We start from the raw sequence: 18,010 nt of genomic DNA, 5'->3' as shown, positions 1-18,010 counted from the left end.
GAGATGTGCAGAACAAGCTCTTTTAAACGGAGGGTGGTGGGGGCCTGGAACGCGCTGCCAGCGGTAGTGGTGGAGGCATGTACGTTAGTGGCGTTTAAGAGGTTTTTAGATCGCCACGTGGATATGCAGGGATTGCAAGGAAGTGGAGCATGTACAGGCAGATGAGATCTGCTTAGGTTGGCATCATATTCAGCACAGACATTGTGGGCCGAAGGGCCCGTTCTTGTGCTGTACTGTTCTATGTTCTACGTTCCTAACACTCACTCTTCACAATGCCCATCTGAATCTTGACCTCTGTTTTCATTTTCAGTCTGAAGAAGGGTCTCGACCCGAAACGTCACCCATTCCCTCTCCGAGATGCTGCCTGACCTGCTGAGTTACTACAGCATTTTGTGATACCTCTGTTTTCGTAAGGTCATAAGGAACAGGAGTAGAATTAGACCATGTCTACTCCGCCACTCAATCATGGCTGATCTATCTCTCCCTCCTAACCTCGTGCTCCTGCCTTCTCCCCATAATCCCTGAATCCCGCACTAATCATGAATCTATCTATCTCTGAAGTAAAAATACCCAATATCCACCGGAAGTGACGTGAGAGGACGCTGGCGTTGTTTGTTCGCCGCTTCTCACCACTTCTATTTTTGGATTAATTTTGCCGTTTTTAAAAAGATTTCTCAGATTTGAAAAAATCCCTCTACTTAAACTAATCTTCTGCTTGACCTGGTATCATCTGCCCAACTCTTCCACCGCTGCCTCCGCACCCTTGGACTCCGCACCCTTGGACCTCTCACTCCTGTCTGTGCTCCTGTCTCTGCTGGCTTGGACTGCTCCCCTGTGGGTTACCTGACAGCTAGCGCTGACGTCATCAAATCGCTAACGCTAACAGCTGCCTGGCTGCCTGCTTGCCTGCTTGCCTGGCTACCTCCTCTGCCTGCACGTCCTCAGCTCCGTATTAACCCTCAGGCTGCTCAGCTTCCTCGATCCTCATAGGCCTTGCTCTGGATCAGCCTGTTGTGCCTGCTGTGACCTTTTGATCTCTCTGGGCTCTATGCTCCTTCGCTCCTGCCTGGCATGGCACTGAAGTACTTGGCTGCGAGGCTGCTCCAGCTCAACAACCACTCCACTCCGACATGCATCTCTGCCATCATCAACCACGGACTTCTACGACGACCCAAATACATCCACAGAGGCTCCGGTCACAAGTTTGTCTACTCCCAGACCGGTCACTCCATCCCTGACTCTGGTCAGCTGATCAGACTTCCACTCGTCCATTACATCATCACAACAACGCACACGAGCGTGCCCCCTGTCTACAAGCCCTGGCTAAATCACCCGTGTCCATCCACACCATACAAAGCAACATGAAGCTCACTCTGCTCAACATCCGGTCCCTCAACAATAAAAGCCTCATTCTGAATGACTTCATCCTGGAAAATAAACTGGACTTCCTCTGTCTGACAGAAACCTGGCAACAACCTCTGGATTACCTCCCACTCAACCTCACTACACCCAACGGATACTCCTACATCAATAAACCACGCTCGGAAGGCCGAGGTGGTGGGATTGCCGTAATTCACCGACAGGACTTCAAGATCAACCTCATCTCCATCTCATCTGCTCCGTCATTTGAACACCTGGCTTTCAAACTCTCTGACCACACAAAATTGGTCATGGCAGTTGTCTACCGCCCTCCCAAACCACACCCATCATTCCTTTCTGACTTCTCTGACTTTCTGACCCAGTTCTGTTCTCTCTCCCCCTCAATCCTCCTCCTCGGTGATTTCAACATCCACATGGACTCCACTGACTCCACAATAACCGCTGACTTCACTGAAATACTCAACTGCTTTAACCTCACTCAACACGTAAATTTTCCCACCCATAACCGTGGGCACATTCTGGACCTTGTCTGCTCCACTGGACTAAATCTACATCACCTCTCTGGCTCCGACCCCACCCTCTCTGATCACTTAGCCATCACCATGTCTGTCAACATTCCCACCCCAGCTCCAAAGCCAAAACGCAAAATAAACTTCCGCAAGCTGAACTCTGTTTCACCTACGTCGCTCTCATCCTCCCTCTCTGAAATAATGTCCGCCTCTCCCTTCGTTGACCTCCACAGCCCCTCTGACCTCACTGACTACTACAACCACACTCTCTCCTCCTGCCTCGACCAGCTTGCACCTATAAAAACCAAAACAGTTTCCTTCACCCACTCTGATCCCTGGTTTACCCCCGAACTCCGCATGATGAAAACTCATGCCCGCCAACTTGAAAGACTCCGCAACAAAACAGGTCTCACAATTCACTCCCAAGCCTACAAAGACCACATACAGCACTATAAAGATGCCCTCTCCCATGCCCACTCCACCTACTACTCTCAAATAATTCACTCTGGCTCCGGAAACCCAAAAACACTCTTCTCTACAATAAACAAACTCCTCAGCCCCCTGGACACCATCTCCCAATCATTCACAGTTGACAAATGCACCACTTTCCTTTCATTCTTCCAAAGCAAAATAGACAGCATCTACAGCACCTTAACCACCAAAGCACCTGCTCCCCCTCAAACCACCTGCCCCCCTTATCCTGTCAGCCCCTGCCTCAGTTCTCCCCAATCTCCACCACCGACCTCTCTGACCTCTTCACAGGAATAAAAACTGCCACCTGCTCTCTGGACCCCATCCCCTCCAGCTTTGTCAAGGCCTGCCTTCCTGCTCTCTCTCCACTTATCACTGCAACAATAAACTCCTCCCTGTCCACTGGCATCGTCCCGCCATCCCTCAAAATCGCTGCTGTCACCCCCATTCTGAAAAAACCTGGTCTAAACCCTGACACCCCAAACAACTTCAGACCAATCTCCAACCTACCCTTTCTGTCCAAAGTTTTGGAACGTGCTGTAGCTTCCCAACTCAAATACCACCTCTCTACCAATAACCTGCATGAAACTTTCCAATCCGGATTCCGCTCAAACCACTGTACTGAAACTGCGCTCCTCAAACTCACAAACGACATTCTCCTCTCCTCCGACGCTGGCAACCTCAACATCCTCATCCTACTTGACCTCAGCGCCGCCTTTGACACCATAAATCACTCCATTCTCCTCACCCGACTTGAAACCTCCCTTAACATCACCGGCACAGCCCTATCCTGGTTCAAATCTTACCTCTCTGACGGACACCAGTTCATCTCCATTAACAACTGTAAATCCCCCACCGCTCCCCTCCCCCAAGGTGTCCCCCAAGGCTCAGTCCTTGGCCCCCTCCTCTTCATCCTCTACCTGTTCCCCCTTGGTCAATTAATCCGCCGTCATGGTCTCAACTACCACTGCTTCGCCGATGATATCCAGCTCCTCATCTCCACCAAGTCAATCTCCTCCACCACACACTCTACACTGACAAACTGCATTACTGAAATAAAATCTTGGCTTCAATCAAACTTCCTCAAACTCAATTGCAACAAATCTGAAACCATCATCATTGGTCCAAAAATGCTCACCAAATCCACCCAAAACTTCATCCTCAACATTGATGGTCTCCCAGTATCCACCTCACCTCACATCCGGAATCTTGGAATCATCCTTGATCAAACCCTCTCCTTCGACAAACACATCAAACACATCACAAAGACAGCCTTCTTCCACCTCAAAAACATTGCCCGTCTCCGTCCATCCCTCTCCTCCACAGCAGCAGAAACCCTCATCCACGCCTTTATCACCTCCCGTCTGGACTACTGCAACAGCCTCCTCTATGGCGCACCCTCAAAAATCATCAATAAACTTCAATACATTCAAAACTCCGCTGCCCGTCTACTCACACACACCTCGATCCGTGACCATATCATCCCCGTCCTTTATAAACTCCACTGGCTCCCCATCCCCCAGAGAATCCAGTACAAAATCCTCCTCATATCCTACAAAGCCCTCCATAACCTGGCCCCATCCTACCTGACCGACCTCCTCCACAGGCACACTCCCACCTGCACCCTCCGCTCTGCCGCTGCCAATCTCCTATCCCCCCACATCCGGACTAAACTCAGATCCTGGGGGGACAGGGCTTTCTCCATCGCTGCTCCCACCCTATGGAACTCACTACCCCAAACCGTTAGAGACTCCCCCACACTCACCACATTCAAAACATCGCTGAAGTCTCACCTGTTCAGTACTGCCTTCAACCACTGAAGGTCACCTCACCTTCTGTCTCCTTTCTCTGTTCATTTATTTATTTACTTATTTATCTATTTATTCATTTCCCTATGTTCTCAAAATCTCTGTAAAGCGTCTGTGAGTATATGAAAAGCGCTATATAAATAAAATGTATTATTATTATTATTATTGTATTGGCCTCCACAGACTTCTTAGTTTAGAGATACAGCGCGGAAACAGGCCCTTTCTGCCCACCGGGTCCGCGCCGCCCAGTGATCCCCGCACACTAACACTATCCTACACACACTAGGGACAATTTTTACATTTACGAAGCCAATTAACCTATATCCCTGTATGTCTTTGGAGTGTGGGAGGAAACCGAAGATCTCGGAGAAAACCCACGCAGGTCACAGGGAGAACGTACAAATTCAGGACAGACGGAGAATTCCACAGATTCACTACGCTCTGACTAAAGAAATTTCTCCTCATCTCATTTCCTAAACGTGCGACCTTTAACCTCTGGTCCTACACTCTCCCACTAGTGGAAACATCCTCTGCACATCCACTCTATCCAAGCCGCTCACTATTCAGTACGTTCCAATGAGGGCCTCCATTTTAATGTGGATAAGTGTGAGATTATCCACTTTGGTGGTAAGAATAGGAAGGCAGATTATTATCTGAATGGTGTCAAGTTAGGAAAAGGGGACATACAACGTGATCTGGGTGTCCTAGTGCATCAGACACTGAAAGGAAGCATGCATGTACAGCAGGCAGTGAAGAAAGCCAATGGAATGTTGGCCTTCATAACAAGAGGAGTTGAGTATAGGAGCAAAGATGTCCTTCTGCAGTTGTACAGGGCCCTGGTGAGACCGCACCTGGAGTACTGTCTGCAGTTTCGGTCTCCAAATTTGAGGAAGGATATTCTTGCTATTGACGGCATGCAGCGTAGGTTTACTAGGTTAATTCCCGGAATGGCGGGACTGTCATATGTTGAAAGACTGGAGCGACTAGGCTTGTATACACTGGAATTTAGAAGGATGAGAGGGGATCTTATCGAAACGTATAAGATTATTAAGGGGTTGGACACGTTAGAGGCAGGAAACATGTTCCCAATGTTGGGGGAGTCCAGAACCAGAGGCCACAGTTTAAGAATAAGGGGTAGGCCATTTAGAACAGAGATCAGGAAAATCCTTTTCAGTCAGAGAGTTGTGAATCTGTGGAATTCTCTGCCTCAGAGGGCAGAGGAGGACAATTCTCCGAATACATTCAAGAGAGAGCTAGATAGAGCACTTAAGGATAGCGGAGTCAGGGGGTATGGGGAGAAAGCAGGAACGGGGTACTGATTGAGAATGATTAGCCATGATCACATTGAATGGCGGTGCTGGCTCGAAGGGCCTACTCCTGCACCTATTGTCTATTGTCTATTGTTCCAAACTCCAGCGAGTACAGGCCCAGTGCCGACCGAAGCTCATCACAGATGAACCTACTCATTCCTGGGATCGTTCTTGCAAACCTCCTCTGGACCCACTTCAGAGCCAGCATGTCCTTCCTCAGAAATGGTGCCCAAACGTGCTCACAATTCAGCATTCATGGTTACGCTAACATTCAAACACCAAATGACTCTTGGGGGCTTAAATGGACCACCTCAGGCAACTGAACTATCCTACTGCAACCAGCGAACAGTCCTGACCTACCATCTTCCTCATCGGGGACCCTCGGACCATCTTTGATCGGACTTTTCTGGCTTGACTTTGCACCAAACGTTATTCCCATTATCATGTACCTTTACACTGTCAATGGCTCGATTGTAATCGATGTCAGTTGAGTATATTGTCACGTGTACCGAGGTCCAGTGAAAAGCTTTCGGTTGCATGCTATCCGGTCAGCTGATATACAATGCACGATTACGATCGAGTCACTTACAGTGATAAGGGAATAAGGTGGTCACGGTGGCGCAGCGGGAGAGTTGCTGCCTTACAGCGAATGCAGCGCCGGAGACCCGGGTTCCATCCAGACTGCGGGTGCTGTCTGTACGGAGTTTGCACGTTCTCCCCGTGACCTGCGTGGGTTTTCTCCGAGATCTTCGGTTCCCTCCCACACTCCAAAGACGTGCAGGTTTGCAGGTTAATTGGCTTGGTATCAGCGTAAATTGTCCTTAGTGTGTGTAGGATGGTGTCAATGTGCGGGGATCGCTGGTCGGAGCGGACTCAGTGGGGCCGAAGGGCCTGTTTCCGCGCTGTATCTCCAAACTGAACTAAATAACATCTGGTGGAAGGAAAAGCCAGCAAAGTCCAATCAAGGATAGTCCGGGAGTCATCAAAGCCTAGTCCTTCCGCTGGCTGGAGAGCGATGAAACAAAATACAGAGCGGAGGTGCAGAACCTGGCGGACTGGTGCTCTGATAACAACCTGTCCCTAAATACCACCAAGACCAAGGAGCTAATCATCAACTTCCAAAGGTCACATAACAGGGAATATGCCCCGATCTTTATCAACGGGGACACTGTGGAGAGAGTTTCCAGCTTCAAGTTTCTGGGCACTCACATTTCGGAGGACCTAACATGGTCCAATAACACTGCTGCGCTGGTCAAGAAGGCACAGCAATGACTGTTCTACCGAAGAACACTGAAGAAGTCTGGTCTACCCCAACAGCTGCTGACGACCTTCTACCGCTGCACCATAGAGAGCATCCTAACACATGGCATCCCTGTGTGGTATCTCAGCTGCACGGAGGCAGAGAGGAAAGCTCTTCAGCGGGTAGTCCATAGAGCTCAGAGGACCATCGGAACACAGCTACCAGCCTTGGAGGGCATCTACAACACACGATGCCTCAGAAAAGCCACCAGCATCCACAAAGACTTCACACCCCTGCAACAGTCTGTTCGAACTTCTACCATCGGACAGACAATACAAGGTCTTCTACGCCCGCACCTCCAGACTCAGGAACATCTTCATCACCAGGGCCATAGCTGCTATGAACCGGTCCTGCTGAGCCGGATGGTCACATCGCACAGCGAACCGGCACAGATCTACTTGCACTTTATTCTGTCTTAAAACTGTTACAATTTGTCTCGTTGGGTTGTTGTTGTTGTTTAAATTAATTAAATTATTGCATCGTATGGGAGGCGCATTCGCAATCTCGTTGTACCCCTGTACAATGACAATAAAGATATATTGTATTGTATAGCACGCAACAAAAGCCTTTCATTGTATCTTGACCCACGTGGCAATAAACTAAACTATACTGAACGACTGTGGAGTATTCAGACAGTGCATCATGGCAGGAGACATCGGTAGAGGCCAATCACTGAGGCAGTGGTTATGGAGCTTTTATTGGATCAGGTTGAGTCTTGGAGCGGTATTCACAGGCTTGAGTAGCCCCGACAACAGTCACGTTTCATGCAACAGGGGTTAGAAAAAGAAACAACCGCCCAGACTGTGACAACACATAGGGACAGAAGCGCGCGGCACCAAAGATGGGCGCAGAGTGCTGGAGTAACTCAAACGTGGCCAGGCAAACGTTCCCTGGCGATGAAGGAAGGGGCTGACGTTTCGGGTTGGAACCCTCGAGCAACCCGGCAATATCCTCGTAAATCTTCTCAGCACCCTTTGAATCTCAGCTGCACCTTCCCTCGTGGCGGGTCGAGCCAGGACCGGACGCGGCGCTCCAAACGCGGCCCCAGCCGACACCGAGGGCGACAGTCGCATAACGTATCGGCTTCTCACCATCCAGGAGAAGGGTCCCGACCCGAAACGCTGCCGGGACATTGTTTCCCCCCCCCCCCCAAACGTGTGGTGCCCAATCCCACCTTTGTCTCGATCTTCCCATTCGGTGATACTGGGCTCCCATTCTCAGTGCACCACAGATACAATCCATGGGGGGAGGGAGGGAGGGAGGGGAGAGGGAGGGATGGAGGGAAGGGAGGGAGGGATGGATGGAAGGAGGGAAGGAGGGAGGGAAGGAAGGAGAGGAGGGGAGGGAAGGGAAGGAGGTATGGACAGAGGGAAGGAAGGGGAGGGGAGAGAAGGGGAGGGGAGGGAGGGAGGGGAGGGGAAGGAGGGATGGAAGGGAGGGATGGAGGGAGGCAGGGAGGGAGGGGGGAAGGGGGGGAGGGCGGGAGGCAGGGAGGGAGGGAGGGAGGGAGGGGGTATTAGCTGGCACTTGCTACTCCCCTGCCCCCACCCCCGCCCCCCCGGAAGGGTAGCTAAACAACCAGCCTCCAACACATGGGGGCGAGGGTCAGAGAAGGGGAACTCCCTGACCTTCCTTGCAGGTTGTGCTTTGCCGCTGGCCGCCAGGCCCCTGGCGATCGCCCAGAGAGCCCATAGTGGCTTTTCCCGGGCCCCTGGCGATCGCCCAGAGAGCCCACAATGGCTTTTCTCGGGCCCCCTGGTGATCGCCCAGAGAGCCCGCAGTGGCTTTTCCCGGGCCCCTGGTGATCGCCCAGAGAGCCCGCAGTGGCTTTTCCCAGGCCCCGTCGTTGCCGAGTCCGATCCCGTTTCCATTCCTTCCACAGTGCGAGGAAAATTGTCCGGGCGGCCTTCCTCCCCTTCGGGAGGTGGGAACAGCCCAACGGAAGTCCCACCAACAGAGGTTATCAGTCCCAGGGCTGGAGGGGGAGCTGTGGTTGGGACCTCCGACACAACGAGACTAGTGGTCAAGATTTCGATGCAATTATAAATAATTATGGGTTGGGGTTTGGGGAATAGTTCTTGGAACGATGGGGAGTTGGTTGGCGTTCCTTCACACATGCAGAAGGACTTTGCTACTGGGAGCCGAGGGGAAGTGCTTGGCGTCCAGGAGGTCCTTGTACTGGAGTTCTGGCATCACCAGGCGCAGGCACCTCTCCCGGGTGCCTCCGTCGAGGTTGGGGTTGAGGTTGTAGCCCATGATGCGCGCCCGGCCGTACTGGAAGGGCCTGATGTTGCGGTCCTGGATCTGGCTGGCGTCCACGGGGCTGCTGCCCTGGAGGCAGAGTTCCATCAGGGCCTGGCGCTTCTCCCTGAGGGCCAGCACGTCGGCCGCCATGCGCTGCCGCCCGTAGAGCTCCACCTTCCGCCAGAAGGTGCGGTTGAAGTGGGCGTACAGCTTCCAGTCCAGCGCGTTCCAGGCCCGGATCTGGCCGGCCGCCCGCTCGGACAAGGGGCGGACCGAGGCGTTGCTGCGCAGGTTGAGCTTGAAGGAGACCACGTCGTCCAGCCCCCAGCACAGCGCCTCCTTCAGCAGCACCATGGACTCGTCGAAGTACTCGGCGACCAGCACCAGCTGGAAGGTGGCGCCGATCTCCTCCAGCACCAGGTCCACGTAGGGCGCGGAGTCGTTGGCGTTATGGTCGAAGCCAAAGTCGAACCACCTCAGGTTGCGGGCGTAGTGGCTCCCACGCTCCTTGGGTGAGAAGTATCGCGAGGGCTGGCTGAGGAACTGCTCCAGCGACTCCACCTTCTTGAAGGCCAGGCTCGAGCCCTTGTAGTACGTGAAGGACGACTCCATCAGCGTCACCGGGTTCCGCAGTATCGAGAAGTAAAAGGTCCCCTTGGCCATGACCTTCTCCACCTGCAACAACACAACACAACACAATAGTACACTTGCTCTGAACCGGTCCTGATGAGAATCTATGCTATTAGTTGAGATAGTTAATTAGAGATATTGATATTTTGTTGTAGTTGAGATGGTTTCTTTTGTTGTTTTAGCTAATATGAAATGAATCCTTATTTTCAGTGGAAAGCAGTAAAATGGATGCTTTTGGCAGAAACGTTATCCTTGGGATGGAATGTGTTTGTCCCTTTATGAATGATAGGGAGTAGACAGAGGAGTATTACTCCCTTGTCTGACGGTGTATTGAAACAGTTGAGCAAGGTTGTGCAGCTGTGAGATTGCTCGTGTATAGAGATAAGTTTCTTTCTCAATAACAACTGCTTATATGGGTGCGTGTGAAAGTAGGAAAAGTTTCGAATCCACTCTAGGTAAATTGATGCATTTCCCCGAAAAAGCATGTGATTATATTAATGGTTTGGTTTCTGGGAATGTGACCTGTGTTAATGATTTTGTTCTCTCTGTAACCCTGGGAATTGTAATAGATTTGTAATTGGTCCTTAATTTTATCTGTTACGCCCCTTTTTCCTTTCTGTATAAAAAAGTAAACAATCGTGGAGAAGTTCTTCTTCCCCTCCCCTGAATTGAGATCTTTTCAGACACTAGCATTGTGTCTGGAGATCCTCACGGGAAGAAACCCCATGGTGGAATAAATCTGACGTGCTCACCCAGTATCACGTGTGATTATTCAGACTGAAGGTAAAGAACTCGGATTATCTCTGCGGAGTGCCGCCCATTGACGCAGCGGTAGAGTTGCCGCCTTACAGCGAATGCAGCGCCGGAGACTCAGGTTCGATCCTGATTACGGGCGCCGTCTGTACCGAGTTTGTACGTTCTCCCCGTAACATGCGTGGGTTTTCTCCGAGATCTTCGGTTTCCTCCCACACTCCAAAGACGTACGGGTTTGTAGGTTAATTGACTGGGTAATATGTTAAAATAATTGTCCCCAGTGTGTGCAGGATAGTGTTAGTGTGCGGGGATCGCTGGGCGTCGCGGACTCGGGGGGCCGAAGGGCCTGTTTCCGCGCTGTATCTCTAAATCTATAACTGTGTCCTTCGGATGGTCATGTCTCACATCGACCCGGCACAGACCTATTTGCACTTTATACTGTTTTAACTGTTTCTATTTTTGTTTCTCTGGGTTGTCTAAATTTCTGTTCAGAATCAGAATTACCTTTATTGTCATCCAAAAAAACCCCAAGTCTTTTGGACGGGATTTCGTCACCCACAGTCCAACAGTAAGAGCAATAACATAAGCAATTACACGCACAATCACAAACCAACACAAAACACAAATAAGAAGCATCCATCACAGTGAGTCTCCTCCAGTCCCCTCCTCACTGCGATGGAAGGCCAGAATGCCGTTTCTCTTCCCCTGCCGTCTTCTCCCGTGGTCAGGCTGTTGAAGTTGCCACGTTCCAGGCCGCGCCGGAAGGTAAAAGGTCCGCGGCGGGCCGACCCAAGCCCCGCGATTCGGGGAGGGCGAAGATGCTGCCGCTGCCGGAGCTCCCAATGACAGCCCCCACCCAGGGACCTGGAAAAGGGGACGTACAACGAGATCTGGGTGTCCTCGTGCATCAGTCACTGAAAGGAAGCATGCAGGTACAGCAGGCAGTGAAGAAAGCTAATGGAATGTTGGCCTTCATAACAAAAGGAGTTGAGTATAGGAGCAAAGAGGTCCTTCTGCAGTTGTGCAGGGCCCTAGTGAGACCGCACCTGGAGTACTGTGTGCAGTTTTGGTCTCCAAATTTTGAGGAACGATATTCTTGCTATTCAGGGCATGCAGCGTAGGTTTACTAGGTTAATTCCCGGAATGGCGGGACTGTCATATGTTGAAAGACTGGAGAGACTAGGATTGTATACAATGGAATTTAGAAGGATGAGAGGGGATCTTATCGAAACGTATAAGATTATTAAGGGGTTGGACACGTTAGGGGCAGGAAACATGTTCCCAATGTTGGGGGAGTCGAGAACCACGGGCCACACAGTTTAAGAATAAGGGGTAGGCCATTTTGAACTGAGATGAGGAAAAACTTTTTCAGTCAGAGAGTTGTGAATCTGTGGAATTCTCTGGCTCAGAAGGCAGTGGAGGCCAATTCTCTGAATGCATTCAAGAGAGAGCTAGATAGAGCTCTTAAGGATAGCGGAGTCAGGGGGTATGGGGAGAAGGCAGGAACTGATTGAGAATGATCAGCCATGATCACATTGAATGGCGGTGCTGTCTTGAAGGGCCGAATGGCCTCCTCCTGCACCTATTGTCTATATTGTATTGTACAATATCTTTATTGTTATTGTACAAGTACAACGAGATTCAGACACGCGTCACAAAGATTACACGGTCAGCTGTCCACTTCCGTTCACTTCAATCTTTAGTTTTAATTTAACTGCCCGGAAACAGTCCACCGAGTCCGCGCCGACCATTCATCCCCGCGCATTAACACTATCCCACGCACACCAGGGACAATTGACATATACGCCAAGCCACTTAACCTACACACCCGTACGTCTTTGGAGTTTAGGAGGAAACCGGAGATCTCGGAGAAATATAGATGTCATACAGTGTGGAAACAGGCCCTTCGGCCCAACTTGTCCACACCGGCCAACATGCCCCAGCTACACTAGTCCCACCTGCACAAGTTTGGTTCATATCCCTCCAAACCTGTCCTATCCATGTACCTGTCTAACTGTTTGTTAAACGTTGGGATAGTCCCAGCCTCAACTACCTCCTCCGGCAGCTCGTTCCATACACCCACCACCCTTTGTGTGAAAAAGTTACCCCTCGGATTCCTATTAAATCTTTTCCCTTCACCTTGAGCCTATGTCCTCTGGTCCTCGATTCCCCTACTCTGGGCAAGAGACTCTGTGCGTCTACCCGACCTATTCCTCTCATGATTTTGTACACTTCTCTAAGATCGCCCCTCATCCTCCTGCGCTCCAAGGAATAGAGTCCCAGTCTGCTCAACCTCTCCCTGTAGCTCACACCCTCTAGTCTTGGCAACATCCTCCTGAATCTTCTCTGAACCCTTTCAAGCTTGACAATACCTTTCCTATAACAATGTGCCCAGAACTGAGGACAGCTGGGAGACTGGTGAGCACGCAACAAAAGGTTTTCACTGTACCTCGGTACACGTTTTCTCTAAAGGGGAGGCCATTTAAAACTGAGGTGAGAAGAAACTTTTTCACCCAGAGAGTTGTGAATTTGTGGAATTCGCTGCCACAGAAGGCAGTGGAGGCCAATTCACTGGATGAATTTAAAAGAGAATTAGTTAGTGCTCCAGGGGCTAGTGGAATCAAGGGATATGGGGAGAAGGCAGGCACGGGTTACTGATTGTGGATGATCAGCCATGATCACATTGAATGGTGGTGCTGGCTCGAAGGGCCAAATGGCCTCCTCCTGCACCTATTTTCTATGTTTCTCTATCTCGGTACACGTGGCAATAAACTAAACTTCAAACTTCATTGAGTTGCAGTCCTGGAAACAGGTGGAGCAGCGGTAGAGTTGCTGCCTTACAGCGAATGCAGGTAAGACCCGGGTTCGATCCCGACTACGGGAGCTATCTGTACGGAGTTTGTACGTTCTCCCCGTGACCTGCGTGGGTTTCCTCCGAGATCTTCGGTTTCCTCCCACACTCCAAAGACCTACAGCTTTGTAGGTTAATTGGCTTGGTAAATGTAAAAGTTGTCCCTGGTGGGTGTAGGATAGTGTTAGTGTGCGGTGATCGCTGGGCGGCGCGGACCCGGTGGGCCGAAAGGGCCTGTTTCCGCATTGTATAATAATAATAATAATAATGCATTACATTTATATAGCGCTTTTCAAACACTCAAAGACGCTTTACAGTGATTTCTAGAACATAGAGAAGTGAATAAATAGATAAATAAGTAAACGAACAGAGAAAGGAGACAGAGGTGAGGTGACCTTCAGTGGTTGAAGGCAGTGCTGAAGAGGTGAGTTAGAGTGTATCTCTAAATTAAACCTTATAGGGAGGTGTATTGTCTTTGCGCTGACCGGTTTGCACGCAACAAACAGCTTCTCACTGTACAAAATAAAATAAACTTCAACTTAATATTATTAATAATACACACACACACACACACACACACAGAAACACACACACACACACACACACACACACACACACACGCACACACACACACAAACACACACACACACACACACACACAAACACCCGTCTCTCTGGCGCTATAAGGCAGCGACTCCACTATAGACTTTAGATTTTAAGAGATACAGCGTGGAAGCAGGCCCTTCAGCCCACCAAGTGGGTCCGTGCTGACCAGCTCCTGGCTGGAGACTACTTTGAGATGTGGGCGGTCACGGTGGCACAGCGGTAGAGTTGCTGCCTTACAGCGAATGCAGCGCCGGAGACACGGGTTCGATCCCGACTACGGGCGCTGTCTGTACGGAGTTTGTACATTCTCCCCGTGACCTGCGTGGGTTTTCTCCAAGATCTTCGGTTTCCCCCCACGCTCCAAAGACATGCAGGTATGTACGTGCACGTATGTATGTTTCCTCCCACACTCCAAAGATGTGCAGGTAATTGGCTGCGTGTAAATGTTAAATTGTCCTGTGTTTGTTTCTGTGGGATAGTGTTAGTGTTCGGGGTGATCGCTGGTGGACTGAAGGGCATGTTTCTCCACTGGTGTTTCTAAACTAAACCACCAGGGGGAGCTCCGAGGTGGAGATCGCGGGTGGGGAGGAGCTCTGAGCAGGAGACTGCGGGGGGTGAGCTCCGAGGTGGAGACTACTGGAGGAGAGCTACGAGCTGGAGACTACAGGGGGTGAGCTCCGAGCTGCAGACTACGGGGGGTGAGCTCCGAGGTGAAGACTACGGGTGGGAGAGCTCCGAGCTGGAGACTACGGGAGGAGAGCTCCGAGCTGGAGACTACGGGGGGAGAGCTCCGAGCTGGAGACCATGAGGGGAGAGCTCCGAGCTGGAGACTACGGGGAGCATGCTCCGAGCTGGAGACTACGGGGGGCAGATCCGAGGTGACGACCACGGGGGGGGAGCTCAGAGCTGGAGACCATGGGGGCAGCTCCGAGCTGGAGACTACGGGGGACAGATCCGAGGTGACGACCACGGGGGGGAGCTCCGAGCTGGAGACCACGGGGGGCAGCTCCGAGGTGGAGACCATGGGGTGGTAGCTCCAAGGTGGAGACGACGTAGATGTCAGTGGGCTTGAAGAATTGCTTAAGTACGTGCGAGTGTACGTCAGACCATCACGGTCCATTCACACGAGTATGGCCCTGCAAACTAGGTTCAATTTGAAGCTCTATAATCCTCAGTTGGTTCTCAGTCCACTGAAGAATTGTTCTGATGGGGACAATTCGGAAATGCTAGCACCTGGAGTTGTGTTATTCTTCAGAAGACTGTCAAGTTCTTCAGAAGACTAATTCGCTTTAGTTTAGGCGTACAGCGCGGAAACAGGCCCTTCGGCCCACCGAGACCGCGCCGATCAGCGATCCCCGCACACTAACGCTATCCAACACACAGCGGGCGGGGGACAATTTACAATTTTACCAAGGCCAATTAACCTACAAACCCGCACGCCTTTGGAGTGAGAGAGGAAATCGGAGACCAGGAGAAAACCCACGCAGGTCACGGGGAGAACGTCCAAGCTCGTTACAAACAGCGCCCGTAGTCACGGTCGAACCCAGGTTTCTGCCGCTGCAAGGCAGCAACTCTACCGCTGCGCCACCGTACCGAACCAAAATTTCCACTGATATTCTTGCTATTGAGGGCATGCAGCATAGGTTCACCAGGTTATTTCCCGGAATGGCGGGACTCTCATATGTTGAAAGACTGGAGCGACTAGGCTTGTATACACTGGAATTTAGAAGGATGAGAGGAAATCTTATCGAAACGTATAAGATTATTAAGGTGTTGGACACGTTGGAGGCAGGAAACATGTTCAAATGTTGGGGGAGTCCAGAACAAAACACAGTTTAAGAATAAGGGGTAGGCCATTTAGAACTGAGATGAGGTAAAACTTTTTCAGTCAGAGAGTTGTGAATCTGTGGAATTCTCTGCCTCAGAAGGCAGTGGAGGGCAATTCTCTGAATGCATTCAGGAGAGAGCTAGATAGAGCTCTTAAGGATAGCGGAGTCAGGGGGTATGGGGAGAAGGAAGGAACGGGGTACTGATTGAGAATGATCAGCCATGATCACATTGAATGGCGGTGCTGGCTCGAAGGGCCGAAAGGCCTCCTCATGCACCTATTGTCTATTGTCTATAAATTTTCCACTGAGGATTGATCCAAGAATCTTCTGCATGTAAAGCAAGCGTGATAACTGCTATACCGCAGAAACACGTCTACGATCCAAAATAACATTAATAACTTAATATTATTAATCATATATTAATAGTATTAGCTCATATGGCAGCAACGACCCAGAAAGCACACCAATGCTTCTACTTCCTTAGAAGGCTTAGGAGGTTGTGCATCTCCCTTACAACTCTCATCAACTTCTACAGATGCGCTGCAGAAAGCATTTTATCGGGACGCATCACAGCGCGGTTTGGAAACAGCTCCAGCCAAGACCGCAAGAAATCGCAGAGAATTGTGGACGTAGCCCGGACCATCACGCAAACCAACCTCCCTTCCATCGACTCCATCTACACCTCACGCTGCCTCGGCAAGACCAGCAGCCCAGACCATCACACTCGCAAACCAACCTCCCTTCCACCGACTCCATCTACGCCTCAGGCTGCCTCAGGCTGCCTCGGCAAGGCCAGCAGCCCAGACCATCACACAAACCAACCTCCCTTCCATCGACTCCATCTACACCTCACGCTGCCTCGGCAAGGCCAGCAGCCCAGACCATCACACACGCAAACCATCCTCCCTTCCACCGACTCCATCTCCGCCTCGCGCTGCCTCGGCAAGGCCAGCAGCATAACCAAGGACCAGTCTCACCCCGGCCACTCCCTCTTTCCCACCTCTCCCATCAGGCAAGACCAAAAGAAGTGTGAAAACGCACACCTCCAGAAATGTCTCGACCCGAAACGTCACCCATTCCTTCTCTCCAGAGATGCTGCCTGACCCGCTGAGTTACACCAGCTCATTGTGTCTATCTCCAGATTCAGGGACAATTTCGTCCCAGCTGTTACCAGGCAACTGGACCATCCGACCACCCACTAGAGAGCAGTCCTGAACTACTATCCACCATCTTGGAGTCCCTGGGACTACATTTAATTGAGCTTTACTGGACTTTACCTTGCACTAAACGTTATTCCCATTATCCTGTATCTGTACACTGTGGACGGCTCGATTGGAATCATGTATTGTCTTTCCGCTGACTGGTTAGCACGCAACAAAAGGTTTTCACTGTACCTCGGTACACATGACAATAAACTAAACCTCATTGAGTCATAGAGCATGGAAACAGGCCCTTCGGCCCAATGTGTCCACGCTGACCAAGATTTTTCTCTAAACCTTATCGGGAGACGTATTGTCTTTCCGCTGACTCGTTCGCACGCAACAAAAAGCTTTTCACTGTACCTCAGCACACGTGACAATAAACGAAACTTCAACTTAACATTATTAATAATAGGATCAACCACGCATGCACACACAGTACGCAAGGACAGGAACAAACCCGGCTCTCTGGCGCTGTAAGGCAACACCCCTAACGCAGATGTAGAGGAAGGATCTGCACATGCTGGTTTCAATCGAAGATAGACTCAGAATGCTGGAGTAACTCAGCGGGACGGGCAGCATCCCTGGAGAGACGGCCGAACAGAGCTTAGCCTTACCCTTAGCAACTAAAAGAATACCGGCTTCCAAACACTTTAACTCCCCCTCCCACTCCCACACTGACCTTTCTGTCCTGGGCCTCCTCCATTGTCAGAGTGAGGCCCAGCGCAAATTGGAGGAACAGTACCTCATATTTCGCTTGGGCAGCTTGCAGCCCAGTGGTACGAACATCGACTTCTCCAACTTTAGATAGTTCCTCTGTCCCTCCCGTCCCCTCCTCCTTCCCAGATCTCCCTCTATCTTCCTGTCTCCACCTGTATCCTTCCTTTGTCCCGCCCCCCTGACATCAGTCTGCAGAAGGGTCTCGACCCGAAACATCACCCATTCCTTCTCTCCTGAGATGCTGCCTGACCTGCTGAGTTACTCCAGCATTTTGTGAATAAAAACCTTCGATTTGTACCAGCATCTGCAGTTATCTTCTTATATTGACTTCTCTAACTTCAAGTAGCCCTTGCATTCCCCCTCTCTCATCCCCTCCCCTTCCCAGTTCTCCGCCCAGTCT

The 18,010-nt window shown here is 50.9% G+C and overlaps 1 protein-coding gene across 1 annotated transcript; it reads right to left on the bottom strand.

Moving 5' to 3' along the window:
* Positions 1–8,887: 8,887 nt before the first annotated feature.
* Positions 8,888–14,982, bottom strand: LOC144609332 (galactose-3-O-sulfotransferase 2-like). Its single transcript, XM_078427757.1, has 2 exons — positions 14,725–14,982; positions 8,888–9,697 (listed from the first exon to the last, which is right to left on the bottom strand). The coding sequence occupies exons 1-2, from the start codon at positions 14,980–14,982 to the stop codon at positions 8,888–8,890; spliced, it is 1,068 nt and encodes a 355-aa protein (XP_078283883.1).
* Positions 14,983–18,010: the final 3,028 nt, after the last annotated feature.

This window comes from Rhinoraja longicauda, chromosome 34 (assembly GCF_053455715.1).
Source record: "Rhinoraja longicauda isolate Sanriku21f chromosome 34, sRhiLon1.1, whole genome shotgun sequence".
In the NCBI taxonomy this organism is placed as follows: Eukaryota; Metazoa; Chordata; class Chondrichthyes; order Rajiformes; family Arhynchobatidae; genus Rhinoraja; species Rhinoraja longicauda.
This window is presented reverse-complemented; position numbering and strand designations above follow the sequence as displayed.

Bases quoted from the DNA above. Each gene is read 5' to 3' on its own strand.
- LOC144609332 (XM_078427757.1), bottom strand. From the start codon at position 14,982: ATGGACCGTGATGGTCTGACGTACACTCGCACGTACTTAAGCAATTCT. The intron at 9,698-14,724 runs GTAGTCTCCAGC...GTGTTGTTGCAG, and splicing joins TCACCTCGGATCTGCCCCCC to GTGGAGAAGGTCATGGCCAA.